General features: G+C 44.2%; 2 protein-coding genes across 2 annotated transcripts; both read right to left on the reverse strand.

Annotated features, from left to right (window-relative positions):
• Positions 1-1178: 1178 nt before the first annotated feature.
• LOC117442108 (NLR family CARD domain-containing protein 3-like) lies at positions 1179-8553 on the reverse strand. Its single transcript, XM_071202357.1, has 8 exons — positions 8518-8553; positions 6376-6601; positions 4229-6032; positions 3952-4125; positions 3235-3408; positions 2520-2566; positions 1967-2321; positions 1179-1810 (listed from the first exon to the last, which is right to left on the reverse strand). Exons 1-8 carry the CDS (start codon positions 8518-8520, stop codon positions 1642-1644), a joined length of 2952 nt encoding a protein of 983 aa, XP_071058458.1. The 5' UTR covers positions 8521-8553; the 3' UTR covers positions 1179-1641.
• Positions 8554-12162: 3609 nt separating this feature from the next.
• Positions 12163-18429, reverse strand: LOC139433373 (uncharacterized). Its single transcript, XM_071202353.1, has 7 exons — positions 18366-18429; positions 15424-15574; positions 14236-14319; positions 14014-14133; positions 12501-12584; positions 12279-12398; positions 12163-12214 (listed from the first exon to the last, which is right to left on the reverse strand). Exons 3-7 carry the CDS (start codon positions 14253-14255, stop codon positions 12163-12165), a joined length of 396 nt encoding a protein of 131 aa, XP_071058454.1. The 5' UTR covers positions 14256-14319; positions 15424-15574; positions 18366-18429.
• Between the last annotated feature and the right edge of the window lie 3101 nt (positions 18430-21530).

Raw genomic sequence — 21530 nt, forward strand, 5'->3', positions numbered from 1 at the left:
AGTGCTTCACATAATAAAATACACAACGGCTGTAGCCTGATTATGCGTTAGGAGCTGTAGGTGTGTGTGGTACAGTGTCGGTGCGTGTTGTACAGTGTGTAGGTGTGTGTGGTACAGTGCGCAGATGCGGCGGACAGACAGGTCTCAGTTGGTTTGGTGTCCTCTGCTTACTTTTAATACTTGCAAATACAACTTTTGGCCCGTAATTTCAATTCCCCATTTCAGCGACCAGAGAGAGGGGGGGATATATCCAGTCTCTGATTGTGTTACGTTATTATGAGAGTGCTCTCATACTTTAAATTGCATATATTTATATAAATATATTTGTGTGTGTGTGTGTCCGCATCTGTAGCCTGTTATTGTCTCATTATACCGCACTCTCAATGAATTAAAAGTACATATGTGGGGGAACAATGTTCAGCTGATCTAACAGAGATTATAAAATATGACAAAACACTCGACAGCTGATGCAGCTGTTGCCACGTAATAATGAACGGACGTCACTTTAATATGACCGCTCAGAGGAGAGGAGTTCTCATTTCTTTAAACGTCTGCTGCTTCCCCTCCTCTCTCCTCGGTTCCCCTCCTCGGTCCTCCGCTCGCATTTCCTGAGGGCGGGTCTAAGTATCGAGGAGGGGAGTCGAGGAAGGGAGTCGAGGAGGGGAAATTTGAGTATTGAGAAGCCTCTATGGTGTATTATTTCAGTTAACAAACTTTGCCATTTTATTTATATTGAAACATATTTTAAATAAATGTGTAGGCCTGGGACCAGCACCAATGAGCCATTCTGTGCAGTTAAGGCTTGTTGAGGTTGAGCTTCATGTGGTGTGCAGTCAGCCACTGAGAGATGATGTTCAGAGACACTTTGAATTGTGCGCCTTCTCAATGGACTGCTATCCAGTCAAGCTGGTCGTCAAACACTGGGAAAGATCTTTATATATCCATTTACCATGCAGTTCATGTGCTCTAACTGCCCTGCCTCTCAGTGAGCAATCAAGTTCTTCTTACAGTTTCTACGTTAGGGAAGATCTTTGTATCCATTTACAACTATATACTTTTTGAAAAAAAGTTGGTGCACAAGAAATGTCTTGAGCCATGAGATCATTGACGGATTGTTTTGTCTACAAACCTTTATTGAACTCAATAAAAAGTAAGTAAGAGTATTAGGAGCTATTATATGCAGCTCTAAAGAAACCTTTATTAAACTGCATATATGTCACAGCAGTTTGTACACACAGAGTTCAGCCCAGAGAACATGATTTCACCATTTCACAAAGAAAAGAAACATTTCTGCCAGAAAGAGAAAGTGTATCTATACAGCACACGTCAACAAGGCAATTCAAAGGGCTTTACAAACACATCACAATACCTACGACAAAGAGCAAAGGACACATTTAAAAACACATTTTAATACATTGAACAAACATTTATTAAAAAGTGTGAGACACTTGATTACTGGGAGATTCTGCAGATATACGGGTCATTAGAACTACATGCTGCTTCTCCTGTAAAGGCACAACCACAGTGTAGCCGCGTCACTACCAACATGTTAACCACACGACCGGAAGATACCTCTTGCTCCACTCATGTAATGTCCCTCGAGACCAGAGACATTACAACAGGACAGGAAGTGGTCTCCTCCTACAGAGGACACAGAGACACTGAGGAGTCATCTGACCAGAGCCTAAACCCAGCATACAGAGGTTCAGTGAATGTGGTTCTGATGGTGTGGAGGTGGGTCAGTGTGTCAGAGGAGACTCTGTAGAAGGAGAGAGAGCCAGCAGGATGATCCAGATACACTGCTACTCTACCAGAGGGGGAGGAGGAGGAGGAGGAGGAGGAGGAGGAGGAGGAGGAGGAGGAGGAGGAGGAGGAGAGGGAGGAGGAGAAGAAGAAAAAGTAGGAGAAAAAGGAGGAGAAGAAGGAGGAGGAGGAGGAGGAGGAGGAGGAGGAGGAGGAGGAGGAGGAGGAGGAGGAGGAGAGAGGCAGGACTGTTTTATTGTGTCTGACAGAAAACTCTCCATTAGAGCACTTGAGAGACCAGGACTGATCATTCCCTCCAAACTGAGAGTTCTCTCTGCGTCCTTTCCTCCTGATTCCTCTGGAAGTCACTGATACATAAACCCCTCCTCTCCACTCGACCTCCCAGTAACAGCGACCAGTCAGAGCTGCTCTACACATCAGCTGAGGACAGAAGACAAACCTCTCTGGATGATCAGGATATTTCTGCTTCTCTCTCACACATGTCACCTCCCTGTTGTTGTCAGACAGTTTGAGTTTTCTGTGTGCTGTGTTTGTGTCCAGTGTGAGTTCACAGGCATCTGATGGAGAAAGAAACACAGCTTCTGTTTATCAGAAAACACATGAGAAGGCTTTTTTCTTTGTGTTTGTCCAGGTGCTGTTTATTATATGTATTTGTATAGATGTGATAATATATATAATCTTGTCAGTAATGTGATAATGAATACACATCTCAACTGACTGTTTTGTCATCATAATCGCCCTAAATCCACACTTACATTTCCTCACACCAGGTGTGAACCTGTGCTCTCCACAATGGTCGGTCCTGGAGGAAGAAACAGTCTGAATGATCACGGACATTTCACACATCAGTTAAAGGACTGTGAACTTTTCACACGTCATATTAAGGCATCATTTAGTTATCAGAGAATACAATAAGCTCAACGGTGTTTCTCTAGGCAGAAAGGGATGATTGATGTTATTATTGAAAAGTCTAAATGAATGTGATGATGGGCGTAATCGGAGGAAGGAGGTCACAATTGTAACGTTCTAAATGAGGGATCCAGCGAGATGGTCTCTAGTTTGAATCTGAATGATTGTACCTTATGTTTATGAACAGGTGTTGAGATTTGTCCCTACACTACACAGGTTTAAACCTTCTGGTGGTGCTAGAATGAAGGTCAAAGGATCTCTAGGGATGAATCTTCTGGAAGCCATTCATGTCTGAGCTTGAATTAAAATAATTAGATAGCTTAAAATATCAACATATGTAGTAACTGTTGAGGTTTAACAGTCAGGACCTACATGGAGATAAACATCCCTACTCTCATTGCGTTTATTGTTGAAATGAAAATGAAGTTTTTGATGTTTCTAAATATATTTTCAATAACTTTTTTTGAAGGGATCAGTGTGTGTCCTTACTCAGGCTCTGTAGATTCTCTGAACAGAATTAAGAGAAACAAGAAGTTCTTCATGCTGTCTGTCGGTCCATACCTGAGAGTCTCCAGTCTGCACTTTGGATCCTTCAGTAGAAAAGACAGCAGCTTCAATCCTGAGTCTCCTGGATGATTGTAGCTCAGGTCCAGCTCTCTCAGGTGGGAGGGGTTGGAGACCAGAGCCGAGGTCAGAGAAGCACAGCCTTCCTTTGTGACCAGACACCCTGAGAGACTGAACACACACACACACACACACACACACACACACACACACACACACACACACACACACACACACACACACACACACACACACACACACACACACACACACACACACACACACACACCACCACGCACACACACACACACACACACACACACACACACACACACACACACACACACACACACACACACACACACGCACAAACACACGCACACACACATAATGTTGACTTTACTCATGGTCCCCTTTTACTGATGGCCTACTTTGGTGTTACCAATCCAGTCCAATACACCCTATTTCAATTTGCTTTTCAGAGTGATATGTACGGAGCCCCTAAGGGGACATGGGTGGGCTGGGTGAGATTCCCGGGCAGATTTGTAGCCCCTGCACAGAGCGGAGCACACACGCACACATCATACACCTTGGTGACCGGAAATCTCTTTTATAAAACTAATAAAAGGGGAGTAATCGGGCAGTTCAATGTGTGTAGAGGTGTGTGTGTGTGTGTGTGTGTACTCCTCCTTGGCGCATCGGCAACTTTCTGACCTGAGAGTCTCCAGCTCACAGTGTGGACTCTGCAGTCCAGCACACAGCTTCTTCACTCCTGAATCCTGCAGGTCGTTGTTACTCAGGTCCAGCTCTCTCAGACTAGAGGACTGGGAGCTGAGGACTGAGGACAGAGCTTCACAGCTTCTCTCTGACAGGTTGCAGCCACTCAGCCTGAAGGAGGATTTAAAAAAATAAACAGATAAAGTAATATATCTCCTCCATGACACATAAACACATTTGATGATGTTTGTATTCCATTCATCCTTCCACCTACATGGCTTTCCTGGAGGCTTTGACCACTGGCATCAGCCTCAGAAGAGCCTCCTCTGAAGCAGAGTATTTCTTCAGGTCAAACACGTCCAGATCTTCTCCTGATGACAGTAAGATGAAGACCAGAGCTGACCACTGAGCAGGAGACAGATTATCTGTGGAGAGACTTCCTGAACTCAGGGACTGTTGGATCTGCTCCACTAGAGAACGATCATTCAGTTCATTCAGACAGTGGAACAGGTTGATGCTTCTCTCTGAAGACAGATCCTGACTGATCTTGTCCTTGATGTACTGGACTGTAAGTTGATTGGTGTCTGGACGACCTTTTGTTTGTGTCAAAAGGCCTTGTAGGTATGTCTGATTGGTCTGCAGTGAAAGACCCAGCAAGAAGCGGAGGAACAAGTCCAGGTGTCCGTTTGGACTCTGTAAAGCCTGGTCCACAGCACTCTGGTAGAGATTTGTTAGTTTAGGTTTGTCTCTGAAGACTTTAGGCAGCCAGGAGGTTGTTGGTTCTTCTGCCAGCAGGTTGACTCCAGAGCTGATGAAGGTCAGATGGACATGAAGAGCAGCCAGAAACTCCTGAACGCTCAGGTGGACGAAGCAGAACACCTTGTCCTGGTACAGTCCTCTCTCCTCTCTGAAGACCTGTGTGAACACTCCTGAGTACACTGAGGCTGCTCTGATATCGATGCCACACTCTGTCAGGTCGGACTCATAGAAGATCAGGTTGCCTTTCAGCAGCTGCTCAAAAGCCAGTTTCCCCAGAGACTCCATCATCTTCCTGCTCTCTGGACTCCAGTGTGGATCTGTCTCAGCTCCTCCATCATACTTGATGTTCTTCACTTTGGACTGAACCACCAGGAAGTGGATGTACATCTCAGTCAGGGTCTTGGGCAGCTCTCCCCCCTCTCTGGTTTTCAACACCTCCTCCAGAACTGAAGCAGAGATCCAGCAGAAGACTGGGATGTGGCACATGATGTGGAGGCTTCGTGAGGTCTTGATGTGGGAGATGATGGTGCCGGCCTGCTCCTGATCTCTGAATCTCTTCCTGAAGTACTCCTCCTTCTGTGGGTCAGTGAACCCTCGGACCTCTGTCACCATGTCCACACACTCAGGAGGGATCTGATTGGCTGCTGCAGGTCGTGTGGTTATCCAGAGGCGAGCAGAGGGAAGCAGCTTCCCCCTGATGAGGTTTGTCAGCAGCACATCCACTGAGGTGGACTCTGTGACATCAGTCAGGACCTCAGTGTTGAGGAAGTCCAGAGGAAGTCGACACTCATCCAGACCGTCAAAGATGAACACGACCGGGAACTGATCAAACCTGCAGATTCCTGCGTCTCTGGTTTCAGAGAAGAAGTGATGAACGAGTTCCACCAAGCTGTACTTGTTCTCTCTCACCACATTCAGCTCTCTGAAGGTGAATGGAAATATGAACAGGATGTCCTGGTTGGCTTTGCCTTCAGCCCAGTCCAGAGTGAACTTCTGTGTTAAGACTGTTTTCCCAATGCCAGCCACTCCCTTTGTCAGCACTGCTCTGATTGGTGCATCTCTTCCAGGTGAGGCTTTGAAGAGGTCTTCTTGTCTGATGGTTGTTTCTGGTCTGTGTGGTTTCCTGGATGCTGTTTCAATCTGTCTGACCTCATGTTCAGCATTGACCTCTGCAGACCCCCCCTCTGTGATGTAGAGCTCTGTGTAGATCTGGTTCAGAAGGGTTGGGTTTCCTGCTTTAGCAATGCCCTCAAACACACACTGGAACCTCTCCTTCAGGGTGGATTTGAGTTTACGTCTGCAGACTGCAGCAGCAGTTTCTGAATGGACAAACAAGAAGTGTGATTAAAAGGTAAGTACGACATCAGTCAGTGTCAACAAAATACATAACATTTGGTAAAGTGATTCATTTGCGCTATTGTTAACGCGCTAAGGTTACCCGATTAATGGTGAAAGTTAACGTTCACAAGTTTTATATCATCGTAGTTAACTGTTTAGCTTGTTTATTAGTAATGTAAAAAAACAATGTTTTGCTTCCTTCACTAATGGTTTAGCTAACAATAAGCGTATGCACTGATTAAAGACAAAGTTTTATAAAGTGAAACTCCTCCCATCTTTCCTCCACCTCCTCTCCATCGTGTTCAATGTGTTGAACCCTCTTACTGCTCTGCAGACGGTCAGCCAGCTCCTCCTGCTTCATGCTCCTCAGGAAGTGCAGTGAGATGTTCAGAAATGCCTCTCTGCTGCTCCTCTGCTCTTCATCCTCACAGTCCAACACCTCCTCATCCTCACTCTGACTCTCTAAGCATTCTGGGTAATCTGAAGTCAGGACTGTCTGGATCTTCTTCAGCTCGTTCTTCACAAAAGTGACGATGTGGTCCTCCAGCAGCTGGAACAGAATAACATGTAGCGTGAATCAGACATGGAGACGGCTCTGACCCTCAGAGTAACGGCTAACTTCCTCTAAATAGGAGATAAATGCAGAATACGTTGTAATGCGAGAAAGGAACTTTGACCATTTGGTATCCAGCACCAAGGTGTGACCTGATGCTTCACTGTTTGTAACAAATGAATACAATTGAATGATAGAACATGCCTTAATGTGATTCTAAAATAGGGAGAACAATTATTAGGGCCCGAGCACGGAGCGCTAGGACCCAACGGCATCCTAGCACGAAGTGCGAGGAACGTATTGTTCACTTTTATTTTTTTAATTAGCATAATTCTCTAAAACAGTGAAATGTTAACTTACATTTCAATTTATGCTTCGTATACAGCATCGGTGGAGACTCAGACACATTACCGTAGAAAATTTGTATTTTCAGACGATGAATATTGCCGCCATGAATCAAAACGTACTCGCAAAAAGGCGGGGCTTAGAAAGAAATGTTCATAACTCATCAACAATATTTTGGTGGATAGGTTCAGTCTGTCTTGGGGAATAGGCACACATCATATATTTATGATCACGTATTCAGTTCCGGTTACAGTTCTTCCAGTTTGTCTAGAAGTCTTCTCATCAGGGCTCTATAAATAAAGATCTACGGCAGATGTGTAATATGTAATGCAGCCGAACCGTGTATTACAATGCCGTTATGTGATGACTTTCAAAGAGAAAAGCATACACACGGAATAAAGTAATATATATATATTTGTTTTTATGTTTTCGGATTTCATATCGCATTAACATCCTATCCCAATGTGCATTGCGGCTAAAACATCCAATCACAGAGCTTCAATGATGGCTGAGGAATATGGGTGATTAGATGTTTTCGACTTTCCAAAACGCTGAAAAGAGAAATGTGTCTCTCACAATTGAAAGGGAAAAACACAAGAGCATTGTAACCAATTAAAACCAATGAATGTTGTGTAATGAACAATGACAAACTGGTGTTTTTTAATTGATGAGTACTGCAGATATCACTGTGAAATCAATCGACAGTGACAAGATTACTAATTTCTGGGTGTATGCAGCGAGAGCTGCGTCCCTAGCAACCACGTTACTATAGAAACACAGACACCGGAAATACTGTTTTCCCACCGAGAGATGACGATAACTTCACATGGACACTGGCCAATCTAAAACCTCTTTAGTAACATACGTAGTATATTTCCCTGGCGAGACCTGAACAAATCTTCGTATTCTCCACAAAGAGTTGTGTTATAGTGAACCAAATGTAGAGATAGAGGCTCGCTCAACATCCGGTATTTCTCCAATGGTGGGCCATGTTAACAATCCCGTGAAACTGTGTGACGTTTTGAGGGGGTGAAACCGTGTCCTCCTGACGTCTCCCAGCGTGGACCAACGTGACATTTTCACGTCTTGCCGTGATACCGGGTTGGGTTAAGCTGTGAAGGGCGTGTGTGTTCGTGTGTTAGCGTACTAATGGTATACATGTGTCAGCTCTCTCTCTATTGAACAGCTTTCAGAGGCATGAATAGGCAATTGAAAAACATGCATTTCATTCATTGTTTATTTTTATTTCACTCCTTCTAACCCCATCTCTCCTTCTAACCCATCTCTCCTTCTAACCCCAGCTCTCCTTCTAACTCCAGCTCTCCTTCTAACTCATCTCTCCTTCTAACTCCATCTCTCCTTCTAACTCCATCTCTCCTTCTAACCCCAGCTCTCCTTCTAACTCCAGCTCTCCTTCTAACTCATCTCTCCTTCTAACTCCATCTCTCCTTCTAACCCCAGCTCTCCTTCTAACCCCAGCTCTCACGGGTTGGTGCGGTCTGGGTGAAACAGTTATTTACTCAAGATATTGTTCCTTTGTTTTTAACTGGAGGGAGCCACACACTCACCATAAATATGGAGTCCAGGTGAGTTTGAAGCTGCTGGGCAGATCTCTGCTGATGAACTCTGTGGAGCAAAGAAGAGGATTTTAAACAAATACAGAAACTAAGAGTTACATGTGCTGTGTTTGAAGATCCTCCTTGAAACCGGACATACAGGACAAAAGATCTCATTTCATTTTTCTAAGTATAATACCGTTTACGAATAATGTAGTGTGCGGTGGACTGGTCTCAGATGGTGGATCCTTATAGAAACACAATCACTGATAAAAGTCTAATAGAGAATAAAACCTGATAGTCTGCACAGTCAGCAGTTATTAGGCCTTGGGGTTTGGGCGCCCTTTTGTATGAAGATGTGCTGGCGACTGTTTCCTGAGGCTCTCTTCATCAGCTGGGTTAAGAGAGGACCCCTTTCTTACTTCTTAATGCATAAAGAAAGGTTGTAAACATTCTCTCCTTCAGATACTGATAGGACTCAATATATGCCATGAGTCAGAAAGTAAACATCTGACTAATACATAATAATAACAATACATTTTTATGTTTTTTTTTATTTAAAAAAAAAAATGTTATCCTCTCTGAAGAACCAGCACCTTACCGTGGTAGAGAGGTTTGTGTGCCCTGATGAACCTGGGGGCTGTGTTGTCTGGAACCTTGTGTTCCTGGTAGGGTCTCCCATGGCAAATTGGTCTCAGGCAAGGGGCCAGACTAAGATTGGTTCAAAATACCTCATGAAAGACGACACAAGAAGTGAGGATACCCGGCCCGGAGGAAGCCCGGGGTCCCCTTCTGGAGCCAGGCCCAGAAGGAGGACTCGTCGGCGAACGTCTGGTGGACGGGCCAGCGCGAAAAGGCAACGTGGGCAACACCTCCGCTTATGCGACCCGCGGGCCCACCACCTACGGGAAACAGCGATGGGGTCGGGTGCGCTGCCAGAAGGGTGGCAGTGAAAGCGGAGGGTCTCGACGGACCAGACCCGGGCGACAGAAGCTGGCTTTGGGGACGTGGAACGTCACCTCTCTGGGGGGGAAGGAGCCGGAGCTTGTGCGGGAGGTGGAGCGTTACCAGTTGGATCTGGTTGGGCTCACCTCTACGCACAGCGTCGGCTCTGGAACCTTACTTCTGGATAGGGGTTGGACTCTATTCTTCTCCGGAGTTGCTCAAGGTGTGAGGCGCCGGGCGGGTGTGGGGATACTCACAAGTCCCCGGTTAGGTGCTTCGTTGTTGGAGTTTACCCCAGTGGACGAGAGGGTCGCCTCCCTACGCCTGCGGGTTATGGGGGGGAAAACTCTGACTGTTGTGTGTGCTTATGCACCCAACAGCAGTTCAGAGTATTCGGCCTTCTTGGAGACCCTGGAAAGAGTCCTGTATGGGGCTCCTGAAGGGGACTCTTTAATCTTGCTGGGAGACTTCAACGCACATGTGGGCAATGATGGAGACACTTGGAGGGGCGTGATTGGGAGAAACGGCCCCCCTGATCTGAACCGGAGTAGTGGTTTGTTACTGGACTTCTGTGCTAGTCATGGATTGGCCATAACAAACACCATGTTCAAAGATAAGGATGCTCATAAGTAGGGTTGGGTACCAAGAACCGGTTCCCAGGAGGCCCAAGTTCAGGAGGCCTTCAACTCACACCTCCGGCGGAGCTTTTCGGGCATTCCTGTGGAGGTTGGGGACATTGAACCAGAGTGGGCGGTGTTCAAAGCCTCTATTGCCGAAGCCGCGGTGGGGAGCTGTGGTCTTAAGGTCCTAGGTGCCTCAAGGGGCGGTAACCCTCGAACCTCCTGGTGGACACCGGTGGTCAGGGAAGCCGTCCGACTGAAGAAGGAGGCCTTCAGGGATTTGTTATCCCGGGGGACTCTCGAGGCAGTTGCAAGGTACCGACAGGCCCGAAGGGCAGCAGCCTCATCCGTGGCCGAGGCAAAGCAGCGGGTGTGGGAGAAGTTCGGAGAAGACATGGAGAAGGACTTTCGGGCGGCACCAAAGTTGTTCTGGAAAACTGTCCGACACCTCAGGAGGGGGAAGCAGGGAACCATCCAAGCTGTGTACAGTAAGGATGGGACGTTGTTGACCTCAACTGATGGAGTGTTAGGTGTTGGAAGGAACACTTTGAGGAACTCCTGAACCCGACAACTCCGCCCTCTATGTTAGAGGCAGAGCTGGAGTATGACGGGGGATCAACACCAATCTCCCGGGGGGAGGTCACTGAGGTCGTCAAACAACTCCACAGTGGCAAAGCCCCGGGGGTGGATGAGATCCGCCCGGAAATGCTGAAGGCTCTGGGTGTTGAGGGACTGTCATGGTTGACACGTCTCATCAACGTTGCGTGGAAGTCGGAAACAGTGCCGAAGGAGTGGCAGACCGGGGTGGTGGTTCCCCTTTTTAAAAAGGGGGATCAGAGGGTGTGTGCCAATTACAGAGGCATCACACTACTCAGCCTCCCAGGGAAAGTTTACTCTAAGGTACTCGAAAGGAGGGTCAGGCCGATTGTCGAACCTCAGACTGAGGAGGAACAATGCAGATTCCGTCCTGGTCGTGGAACGACGGATCAGCTTTTTACTCTCGCAAGGATCCTGGAGGGGGCCTGGGAGTACACTTATCCGGTCTACATGTGTTTTGTAGACTTGGAGAAGGCGTATGACCGAGTTCCCAGGGAGTTACTGTGGGAGGTGCTGCGGGAGTATGGGGAGAGGGGGTCTCTACTCAGGGCCATCCAATCTCTGTACTCCCAAAGCGAGAGCTGTGTCCGGGTCCTCGGCAGTAAGTCGGACCCATTTCCGGTGAGGGTTGGCCTCCGCCAGGGCTGCGCTTTGTCACCAATCCTGTTTGTAATATACATGGATCGGATTTCGAGGCGTAGTCATGGGGGAGGGGGTCTGTAGTTCGGTGGACTAAAGATTGCACCACTGCTTTTTGCAGATTATGTGGTTCTAATGGCTTCATCGGTCTGCGACCTTCAGCACTCACTGGATCGGTTCGCAACCGATTGTGGCTGGTGTCACCCTTAGAGATAAGGTGAGAAGTTCGGTCATCAGGGAGGGACTCAGAGTTGAGCCGCTCCTCCTTCGCGTTGAAAGGAGCCAGTTGAGGTGGTTTGGGCACCTAGTTAGGATGCCACCTGGGCGCCTCCCTAGGGAGGTGTTCCAGGCACGTCCAGCTGGGAAGAGACCGAGGGGTAGACCTAGGACCAGGTGGAGGGATTATATCTCTTCGCTGGCCTGGGAGCGCCTTGGGATCCCCCAGTCAGAGCTGGTTGATGTCGCCAGGGAAAATAAAGTTTGGGGCTCTCTGCTGGAACTGCTACCCCCGCGACCCGACCACGGATAAGCTGGAGAAGATGGATGGATGGATGGATACATTTTTATATTTGGGGGAGCCTTTCAAGACACCAAAGAACACCTAACAATGCATTCAAGAAACACTCAACAAGGTAAAACAGCAACATATAAAATGCAGGCTGGGCAGACAGAAAAAGAGACATCAATGAAAAGCAGACGGGACAGGAAGTAGCTTTGATAAACAAACCAGACTAAAGTGAGCAGGCTGATCCGAACAGGACAGTCTGAATGAGGTGATTGTGTCAGACTGTCAGAAGTGCAATAAATCTTCAGTGTCTGACATCAGTTTGAAGCTCTGCTGTGTTCTGCTTGTGGTTCAGTTCTTTGCTTCAAGAACTCCTTTACGATGTGCAGCAAATACAATGCAGCTGAGAAGGATGTAGAAATTATAAAGTTTTAAAAGCGAACAACAAAAATAACTTGAATTCATACCTTGGTCCATCGCCATGCTCTCCATCTTTAAACGTTATAGGGTGAGGCATAGACCAGTCACTCTTCATGGACACACAGCTGGGTCCAGGTCCAGGAGGGTCTGGTCCCTCACGGTGGATCCTGATAGAATCAAAAACATGATGAATGCAAAGGTTCACTGACACTCTGCTGAACATGATGCTGACTTTTGAACATGTTAATACTGATAAGATGAATAATAACTTTGGATCAGTGGTGTCCATCTTGCAGGTTGGCAGGCTCAAACGTCTTCTGTAGATTCCTGGAGGATCTGTTGTGGAGTCGAACCTAAACACAAACATAACAACATGCTCATTACTGCTCCTTCCTCTCGGCCACACACTGGATCTGGGACTGAACAAGAAGGGAGTCTGAGGGAGCTCATACTAAATCAAACACAATGTATTTATCTATGGACATTTACAATGAAGTGTGTTCATCAGCAATATCAAGACTGAGAGTCAACGGATGAGCGGCATATCTGCTGTGGAGGTTAGGGTTAGGGTTAGGTTGGGGTTAGGGTTAGGGTATATATACTTCTTCTTTTTCCTCTTCATAAGTTCTGCCACTGTAGTTACAGAGTTTGTTCTCTTGCATGCAATAGGCATTACATCGGGACATACTACCCACTTGTTTATCCACTGCAAAGGATTGTGGGTCAGAATAGCCAGGAAAGCATGCTGGTTTACAAACTACAAAATGCAACCAGCTGCAGTTGAATATCCTGGTATTCTGGAGTCCTAGACAGGATGCAGGGACCCCAACACGAGCTGCACAGCCCCCACATTCACCCAGACAAACAGTATGTTGAGCATATAGGTGTTAGGTTGTGACGATGTGTTGAAGAACACCCACAATGAACTGACTTGGAGAGGATTTCAGATACAAAGTCCAGCTGACCTGAGACTCCACTGGAGCGTCTCTGACTGCAGTATCATTAACCCTTGTTTGGTGTTCGGATCCCTGGGACCCGTTTTCATTATTTAACTAAAGAAAAATGAAATGATAAATTATCTTTTCAAACTCACACTCAATGGCCTTAGCTCATTTTCTGTGAAGAGCATGTATCAGAGCACATTTCAATGAACCCACTGTACCCCCCCCCCCCCCTACACATTTACATTACATACAGGGTGTTCGGGTCCACTCTCTTCATCAGCTGGGTTAAGAGATGACCCCTTTCTTACTTCTTAATATGCACAAAGAAAGGTTGTAAACATCCTCTCCTTCAGATACTGATAGGACTCAATATATGCCATGAGTCAGAGAGTAAACATCTGATTCATAAATAATAATAACAATACATTTTTATATTTGGAGGAGCCTTTCAAGACACCCAAGAGCACCTAACAATGCATTAAAGAAACACTCAACAAGGTAAATCAGCAACATATATAATGCAGGCTGGGCAGACAGAAAGAGAGACATCAATGAAAAGCAGACGGGACAGGAAGTAGCTTTGATAAACAAACCGGACTAAAGTGAGCAGGCTGATCCGAACAGGACAGTCTGAATGAGCTGATTGTGTCAGACTGTCAGAAGTGCAATAAATCTTCAGTGTCTGACATCAGTTTGAAGCTCTGCTGTGTTCTCCTTGTGGTTCAGTTCTTTGCTTCAAGAACTCCTTTACGATGTGCAGCAAATACAATGCAGCTGAGAAGGATGTAGACATTCTAAAGTTTTAAAAGCGAACAACAAAAATAACTTGAATTCATACCTTGGTCCATCGCTATGCTCTCCATCTTTAAACGTTATATGGTGAGGCATAGATGAGTCACTCTTCATGGACACACAGCTGGGTCCAGGTCCAGGAGGGTCTGGTCCCTCACGGTGGATCCTGATAGAATCAAAAACATGATGAATGCAAAGATTCACTGACACTCTGCTGAACATGATGCTGACCTTTGAACATGTTAATACTGATAAGATGAATAATAACTTTGGATCAGTGGTGTCCATCTTGCAGGCTGGCAGGCTCAAAGGTCCTCTGTAGATTCCTGGAGGATCTGTTGTGGTGTCGAACCTAAACACAAACACAACAACATGCTCGTTACTGCTCCTTCCTCTCGGTCACACACTGGATCTGGGACTGAACAAGAAGGGAGTCTGAGTGAGCTCTTACTAAATCAAACACAAGGTATTTATCTCTGGAGATTTACAATGAAGTGTGTTCATCAGCAATATCAAGACTGAGAGAAGTCAACGGACGAGCGGGATATCTGCTGTGGAGGTTAGGGTTAGGGTTAGAGTTAGGGTTAAGAAATTATATACTTTTTCTTTTTCCTCTTCATAAGTTCTGCCACTGCAGTTACAGAGTTTGTTCTCTTGCAATTGGGACATACTACTTATTCATAGCATTGCACCTTTACCCTCTTTTTTATCAACTGCAAAGGATTGTGGGTCAGAATAGCCAGGAAAGCATGCTGGTTTACAAACTACAAAATGCAACCAGTTGAACATCCTGGTATTCTGGAGTCCTAGACAGGATGCAGGGACCCCAACACGTGCTGCACAGCCCCCACATTCACCCAGACAACAGTATGTTGAGCATATAGGTGTTAGGTTGTCACAACGTGTTGAAGAACACCCACAATGAACTGACTTGGAGAGGATTTCAGATCCACAGTCCAGCTGACATGAGACTCCACTGGAGCGTCTCTGACTGCAGTATCATTAAAGACATGAAGGCCCTCTACACGCAGTGACTGTGGAGAGACCTCAAAGGATGCTTTATAACCTGCCTGGTGTGTGTACACTTCAGAGACAAAGAAATGAAAACACCTCAGTCCCGTTGATCCGAGTCCTCTGTCCGGTTCTTACATTTCCTCCCAGCACTAAGGATGCTTACTCAGATTACAATCAAACTGCTGCCAGAAACTGTCACCATTACAAGGAAGTCTTTCTTGAAACATTCTCCACAATACTTTAGAATAGATATTTAGCAGCAATAAACATTTAAACGGCGATACAGAACAAGTCATCCTTATGATCTAACCTCTACAGATTCCTCTGGTAGGATTCTCTCCTGATGAGTTTTAGGAAACAAACATACTTTGTCTGGTTAGGTTTTATTTGCTGGAATTATCCAATTATCCAATTTCCAAAAGCATTTAAATCATATTCTCACCTGTTGAATTCCCTTCAGGTCAAACCCCTGCATGTGGAAGAAACTCTGCTCATCTCTTCCTCACCAGTCCTGTGTCTGCCTGCATCTGATCTGAGGACGCCGTCTCTCCCTCATAACTTCAGAGCATCAAAACACATGAGTCACAAGAAACCTGTCCAACAGGCACAAGAAACCAGTCAGTTTGAGAGAGGGTGTAGTTCTACTAGCTGTCCACTAGATGGTGGTAACTGATCATCCAATGAAATAAAGCTCAGCACTAATTTACAAATGTTAACTCTGACAGTTGACTGATCTCATTAGCATCCTAGTGTAGCTGTGATGAAGAGTTTCCCACAGACTCACAGTATGGACTGATCTCCGTCCTCTCTGCGGACGCCTGAAGACACAGATCTGTTCTTTTATTAGGATTTCTTCCAGATTAAAGTCAATACAATTGTAACTATGGATCCTACACCAATAAGACCATTAATCGATGTCATTTATAATCACACTTTTCATTTTAATAAACACAACTCAAAGTGCTACAGAGTAAACTTCTGAATAAAAACATTGTAAACATTAAGTAGACAGGGCAACAAGAAGCCTTACAAGTACATTAGCTTCAAATAAGATAAACCATTTTGAGTGATATAAACAAAAATGAATTGTTGTTGTTGTTATTTGATTGGCCAAGTTGGACATTGCGAGTTAAGTATTTATTTATGGAAATATTTTTTTTGGATGAAGTTTTAGTAAACATTTTCCATCAAACGCATTGTTCGACAACAATTTGTGACTTTTTGAATGGCCACGTTAAATGCTGGATTCTGATTGGTGGGTCTGATATCTCTGTTTAGTAGTTAGTTGCTCAGGATGCTCTGATCGAGGGACCCTGTGCAGTCATATCGATCCGGTCAGTTTAACTTAGTTTAAAGACATTTGAACTGTCAGAAAACTCCATGGAATACTTTGAGAATATGATATTTTAAAGTAAATAAACAGAGAAGAAGAACACTAGAGTTTAAAGGGAATGGGCTCTGGCTGTATTTAGAGACTGGTTGATGGGAAATACAATTTAAACAGACCTGGACATTTACTGAAAACCTGGATCAGTGCTGCCGTCATTTTAAGCTACGATGCTGCAGTTCAGACGCCGAGAGCAGAAGACGGAGCCCTCCACTAACATATCTCACGCTATCACAAACATCCCATCCAGAAAACTCAACGCTCCATCAAACAGTTTCAGATACAAACTCCAGCGAACACGAGACTCCACTGGAGCGTCTCTGACTGCAGTATCAGTAAAGACATGAAGGCCCTAAACACGCAGTGACTTTGAAGAGACCACAAAGGTGTTATATCACATCTGTTACTCTTCTATGTTGAACTTTAAAAAAAGAAACATGTTGTTCACGTTGATCAGAGCTGTTGGACCGGTCAGAAACTGCCTGCATTTTTCACTGCTGCCGATGATATCTCCGATTACAATCAAACTGCTGCCAAAAGCTGCTGGCACCATTACAAGGAAGTCTTTCTAAAACCATTCTTCTTTAACTCCGATGGAAACTCTCCACAATACTATAGAATAGATGTATAGTAATCAGCATCAGGAAACATTAGTCATGTCCATTAGGCTTCACATGAGGAGGAAACTCTTCCTCGTCAGTCAGAAACCCAGTCAGTGAGAGGTGGTGTAGTTCTAGCAGCTGTCCACTAGGTGGTGCTAACGGACCCTCTAATGAAATAAAGCTCAGCACTAACACGTGATGAAGCAGCGTGGATCACGTGCATGTGTGCCTGATCGGACACATTATATTACATTTAGCCGACGCTTTTATCTAAAGTGACTAAAAAATGTACAATAAATCAAACAAGCTATAAAGATACAAACTGAGAACAGCAAGACTCCTGCAGGTGCAATACCTTCAAACATCCTACACTTTTTTAAAGTACTAAATGCAGAATGAGAAGCTTATTTATGTTTTGGCCGAGGTGCACGTTGTTAATAAATGTAAATATTGTTGATACAAATGATCAGTTAAATTCTCAAAGAGCAAGACATCAAATGGCAACACAGATTGGGACTGATGTCGATGGGACTCAATTTCAAAGGAAAACAACATCAAAAATCTACTATTGACTCAGCCGACTGTGACTCCAGAAACAAACAGGTATATTTTACATGATGTGCCTGCATGAGAGGAAACACTGTCTTTGTTACTATGTACTGGATTCTGATTGGTCTGTTATTTCTGACTTGGACAGGTACAGAACACCTCGATCAGTGCTGCCGTCATGTTAAGTCACGTTGCAGTTCAGACGCTGATAATAGAACAGAACGACGGACCCCTACATGTACACATCTCACGCTGTCACAAACATCCCATCAGCAAAGTCAACGCTCCATCAAACAGCTCCTAATACAAAGTCCAGCAAACATGAGACTCCACTGGAGCTTCTCTGACTGCAGTATCATTACAGACATGCAGGCCCTTTACACACATCACGTCTGCTATGTTTCAATGTTAAAACATTACAAAACACACATGTCCGTCATGTTGATCTGAGGTTTTAGACCGGATCAGACACTCCCTGCTTTCTTCACTGAAGATGATATCTCAGATTACAGTCAAACTGCTGCCAAGAACTGTCGCCATTACAAGGAAGTCTTTCTAAAATCATTCCTCTTTAATTCTGAGAGTAATTCTCTACGATACTTTGGAATAGATTTATAGAATCAGCACCAAGACACATTTGTTCTGATCGGATAAACAGTGATACAGCACGATGTGATCAGAGTGATCCTGATGATCACACATCTACAGATTCCTCTCGTAGGATTCCTTACTGATGAACTGAATGTCATCAGGTCAAGTAACTTATTGGTTGTATCCATCCCCAAATGTATAATAATGGACCTAATAAACTTACAAACTAAAAAAGCGTCTAAATGATATTCTCACCTTCTGGATTCCCTTCAGGTTGATTTAGACGCCTGCGTGTGGAGGAAACTCTGCTCATCTCTTCCTCTTCAGTCCGGTGTCTGCCTGCATCTGATCTGAGGACGCCGTCACTCCCTCATAACTTCAGAGTATAAAAACACACCAGAGTGACGTGAGAACAGGTCCAACGGGAAGAAGAGCCAGTCAAGGTGAGAGGTGATGGAGGGGATGAAGTTCTACTAGCTCTCCACTAGATGGTGCTGACTGACACAAAACCTTTCAGATCGGCAGGTACAAACACATCGGAGTGACATGAAACCAGCGTATCCACAAACCTGGAGTCTCAAGAAGCTCAGGCTGCTAGGGAGATGTTCTTTTTCCACTTCTTCAAACACGCTTTGGCTTGCAAACACATGTTGCTTTAATGGCAAATGTACTCCTCTGCCCGTGTGAAAACTGTGTATGTTAGCTTTAAAATGCTTTTCATGTGAAATATCCATACATGTGTTATGTTTAGGCATACTACTGGCATAGGTTAGGTAACTGCCTAGTTATGTTTATCCCCAGATGTTTAATCACAAACTTTAAAAAAAAACCTGTAACAAATATTACATTTTATTTTGTTACAATACCGCATTTTGTTTGTATTTCACCCACATATTCTAAAAAATGGTTTTAGGGGATTTATGGTGTCAGAGATAAATTAACGTCTGTGTTTTGAAACCCTTCAATTATGACTGCAGTTAAAAGGAGAGAGTTGGTCATTTAAGTCGAACATTTTGAGCAATTTCGTTCTCTATTCAATCTACGTAAAGAGATTCCTTTGTTTTGGGACTAATTGAGGAATGCCATTTGGGTAACATATGTATTTGAACCCTGAACACTCAATGTCTGCATGTTGTATTAGGTGTTGAAAAATAATAGTCCCTCTGTTGATCAGTTTTTTAGACTGTTCTGAAATTCATTTTTTTCATAGATGATGGGAAATTAAGATTACAATCGAACTGCTGCACATTCTACTTGAGAAACACTGACAACATGAACATCTTTCTTAAATAATTCTTCCTTCACTCTGAGAGAAATATTACACACTATTTAACGTAGATAGTTAGAATCAGCATCAAGACAGATCCTGTCCAGTTGTACAAAGTGTTCGAATTTTTATTTTTCCTCTCACTGACCTGCATGAAGTAATTACAAAATTGATCTTTTTAGTACAGTGTAACTCAGGGAGTTTCAGAGGATTAACAGGTCAGGTAATGTTATTTTATCTGTCCACTAGATGGCGCCAACTAACAATCTAATGAACTAAAGAAAGAACAGGAGCATACAGGTCAGATTGAAACAGACCTTGGTAACTTGCGATTTAATATTATTTTTCTATCAGAAGGTCCATTACTGAGTGAAATGACATGGATGTATCTCAGTGGAAACCATGATAACTGTTCAGTCAGACAACTCTCTTGAACAATGTAGTAACAGCAGCACGTTGTTAGAGTTTGGTGCATAGGCCCAGTCCTCATGACTTCCGGCAGGTATTTTGGACATAGAACATTGAGGAGTGATGATAACTATCCACTAAAACCTACAGGTGGACGTTTGGGTGGTGCAGTGGTAGAGAAACAGCAGCGTTGCAGCAGAATATAATCTCGTGAGAGCAAGAATCCCAAAAGCACATCGGCTTTCGAATGACCCAAATAATTGTATATGCTACAAACAGAATTACATTTTGTTTATGTTTTTATTGACCAAGTTGGACATTGACAGATTTAGGATTATTGATGTTAAATATTTTGGATGAAATTGTGTTGAAACATTTTGATTAAGTGGTTTGTTTTATGATAATTATCATTTCCTGAAGTTGAGCGGCCTCTGAAAGATGACACCATTTCAACTCAAATTGTCATTAATTAGTCGTATAACCAAGATATCAAATGACAATAAGTGAACTGAATGCATTATCTCTGAATGCATTATCATTAAAAACAAGAAATAAAGGCAACGTATTAAAGGTAATAATATCTTACACAGTGAATGTAAAGACATCCTAAAGGATGTTTTTTAACACACCCGGTATGTGTACTCTTCAAAATAAAATAAAATACAGTAAAGTGAACCTCTTTGGACAAATGAATAACATGTAAAGGCGCTGCAGTAGTCACTCTGAAGATTGAAATGAACAAATAATGATACAAATGTTAAGTTAGCCTGGGAGGCTCAGCTCAGGGCTAAATAAACCCACTCTGTGTGATCTGCTATCAGAAAATAAAAACATGTGGTCCTCTTTCATTCCCATTCATATCTCTGGCTGTTGGATTGTTTGTATCAGGCGTCGCTATGAAACCGTTGGCAACACTTCCTGTTAGTGTTTAATAAGAGGTCAAAGGTCGGGAGAGCTTTCCAGACTCTAGTACTAAATCATTAATCATTTATTTACGTAACAAAATGTTACACTGTTTGATTTATATCAGGAGATTCCTGGGTATGTGTATGTGTGTGTGTATGTGTAACCTAGCATTACTATCCTCATGGGGACCTACATTTGTTTACACATTCACGTGTGGGGACTGGCTTCCCTTATGGGGACATAATGGAGGTCCCCATAAGGGGAATCATTAATTGTATGGTGAAGACTTGGTTAGGGTGATGGAATGCTCCGGTTTTGTATTGTACGTACTTCGTCTCACTGGAATATTAACGGTCAGATTGAATACAACATCGACCCAATTTCTCCGGTCAATGACGGGAGAGTTTTGAAAATGACAAAACACTGTTCCACACATTTAAAAACACTTAAACAGTTAAACAATGTTTACCCATGATTCAGGCACCTTCCCTGGCTTGTAAAATGTGGTGATGCGCCCTGGAGGTATCAGACTATTTAAAACATGTGTACCCAGGATGCAATCACTTTTCCTGGCTTGTAAAGTGCTGTGGAGCAGCCTGTTCTCTGGGTAAACTCTCTTTGTAATGTAATCACTATTTCTGCTATCACTATCACCACTTTCCCCCACGTTTCAAATCCTTATTCCTGGGTAGAAAAGCGATGTGCTGCATGGAGCTCTCTCGGTCTACTCTGCCTCTATTCACACCACTTTTCCCCGTCTTTCAAACACTTATTCCTGGGTAGAAAAGCCATGTGCTGCATGGGTGTCTGTGGGTAATGTACCCATGATTTACAGGGTT

Source organism: Pseudochaenichthys georgianus, unplaced genomic scaffold (assembly GCF_902827115.2).
Source record: "Pseudochaenichthys georgianus unplaced genomic scaffold, fPseGeo1.2 scaffold_296_arrow_ctg1, whole genome shotgun sequence".
In the NCBI taxonomy this organism is placed as follows: domain Eukaryota; kingdom Metazoa; phylum Chordata; class Actinopteri; order Perciformes; family Channichthyidae; genus Pseudochaenichthys; species Pseudochaenichthys georgianus.

Excerpts from the sequence above, each read along its gene's own strand:
- LOC117442108 (XM_071202357.1), bottom strand. Across the intron at positions 6,033-6,375 it reads GGCTGACCGTCTGCAGAGCA|AAACTGCTGCTGCAGTCTGC; the intron begins GTAAGAGGGTTC and ends TTGTCCATTCAG. Across the intron at positions 1,811-1,966 it reads CCTCTCTCCTCCTCCTCCTC|TAGAGTAGCAGTGTATCTGG; the intron begins CTCCTCCTCCTC and ends CTCCCCCTCTGG.
- LOC139433373 (XM_071202353.1), bottom strand. The coding sequence starts at position 14,255 with ATGGACACCACTGATCCAAA. Across the intron at positions 14,134-14,235 it reads ATGGACACCACTGATCCAAA|GATCCACCGTGAGGGACCAG; the intron begins GTTATTATTCAT and ends TGATTCTATCAG. Across the intron at positions 12,215-12,278 it reads GAGCATGGCGATGGACCAAG|CTGCATTGTATTTGCTGCAC; the intron begins GTATGAATTCAA and ends CATCCTTCTCAG.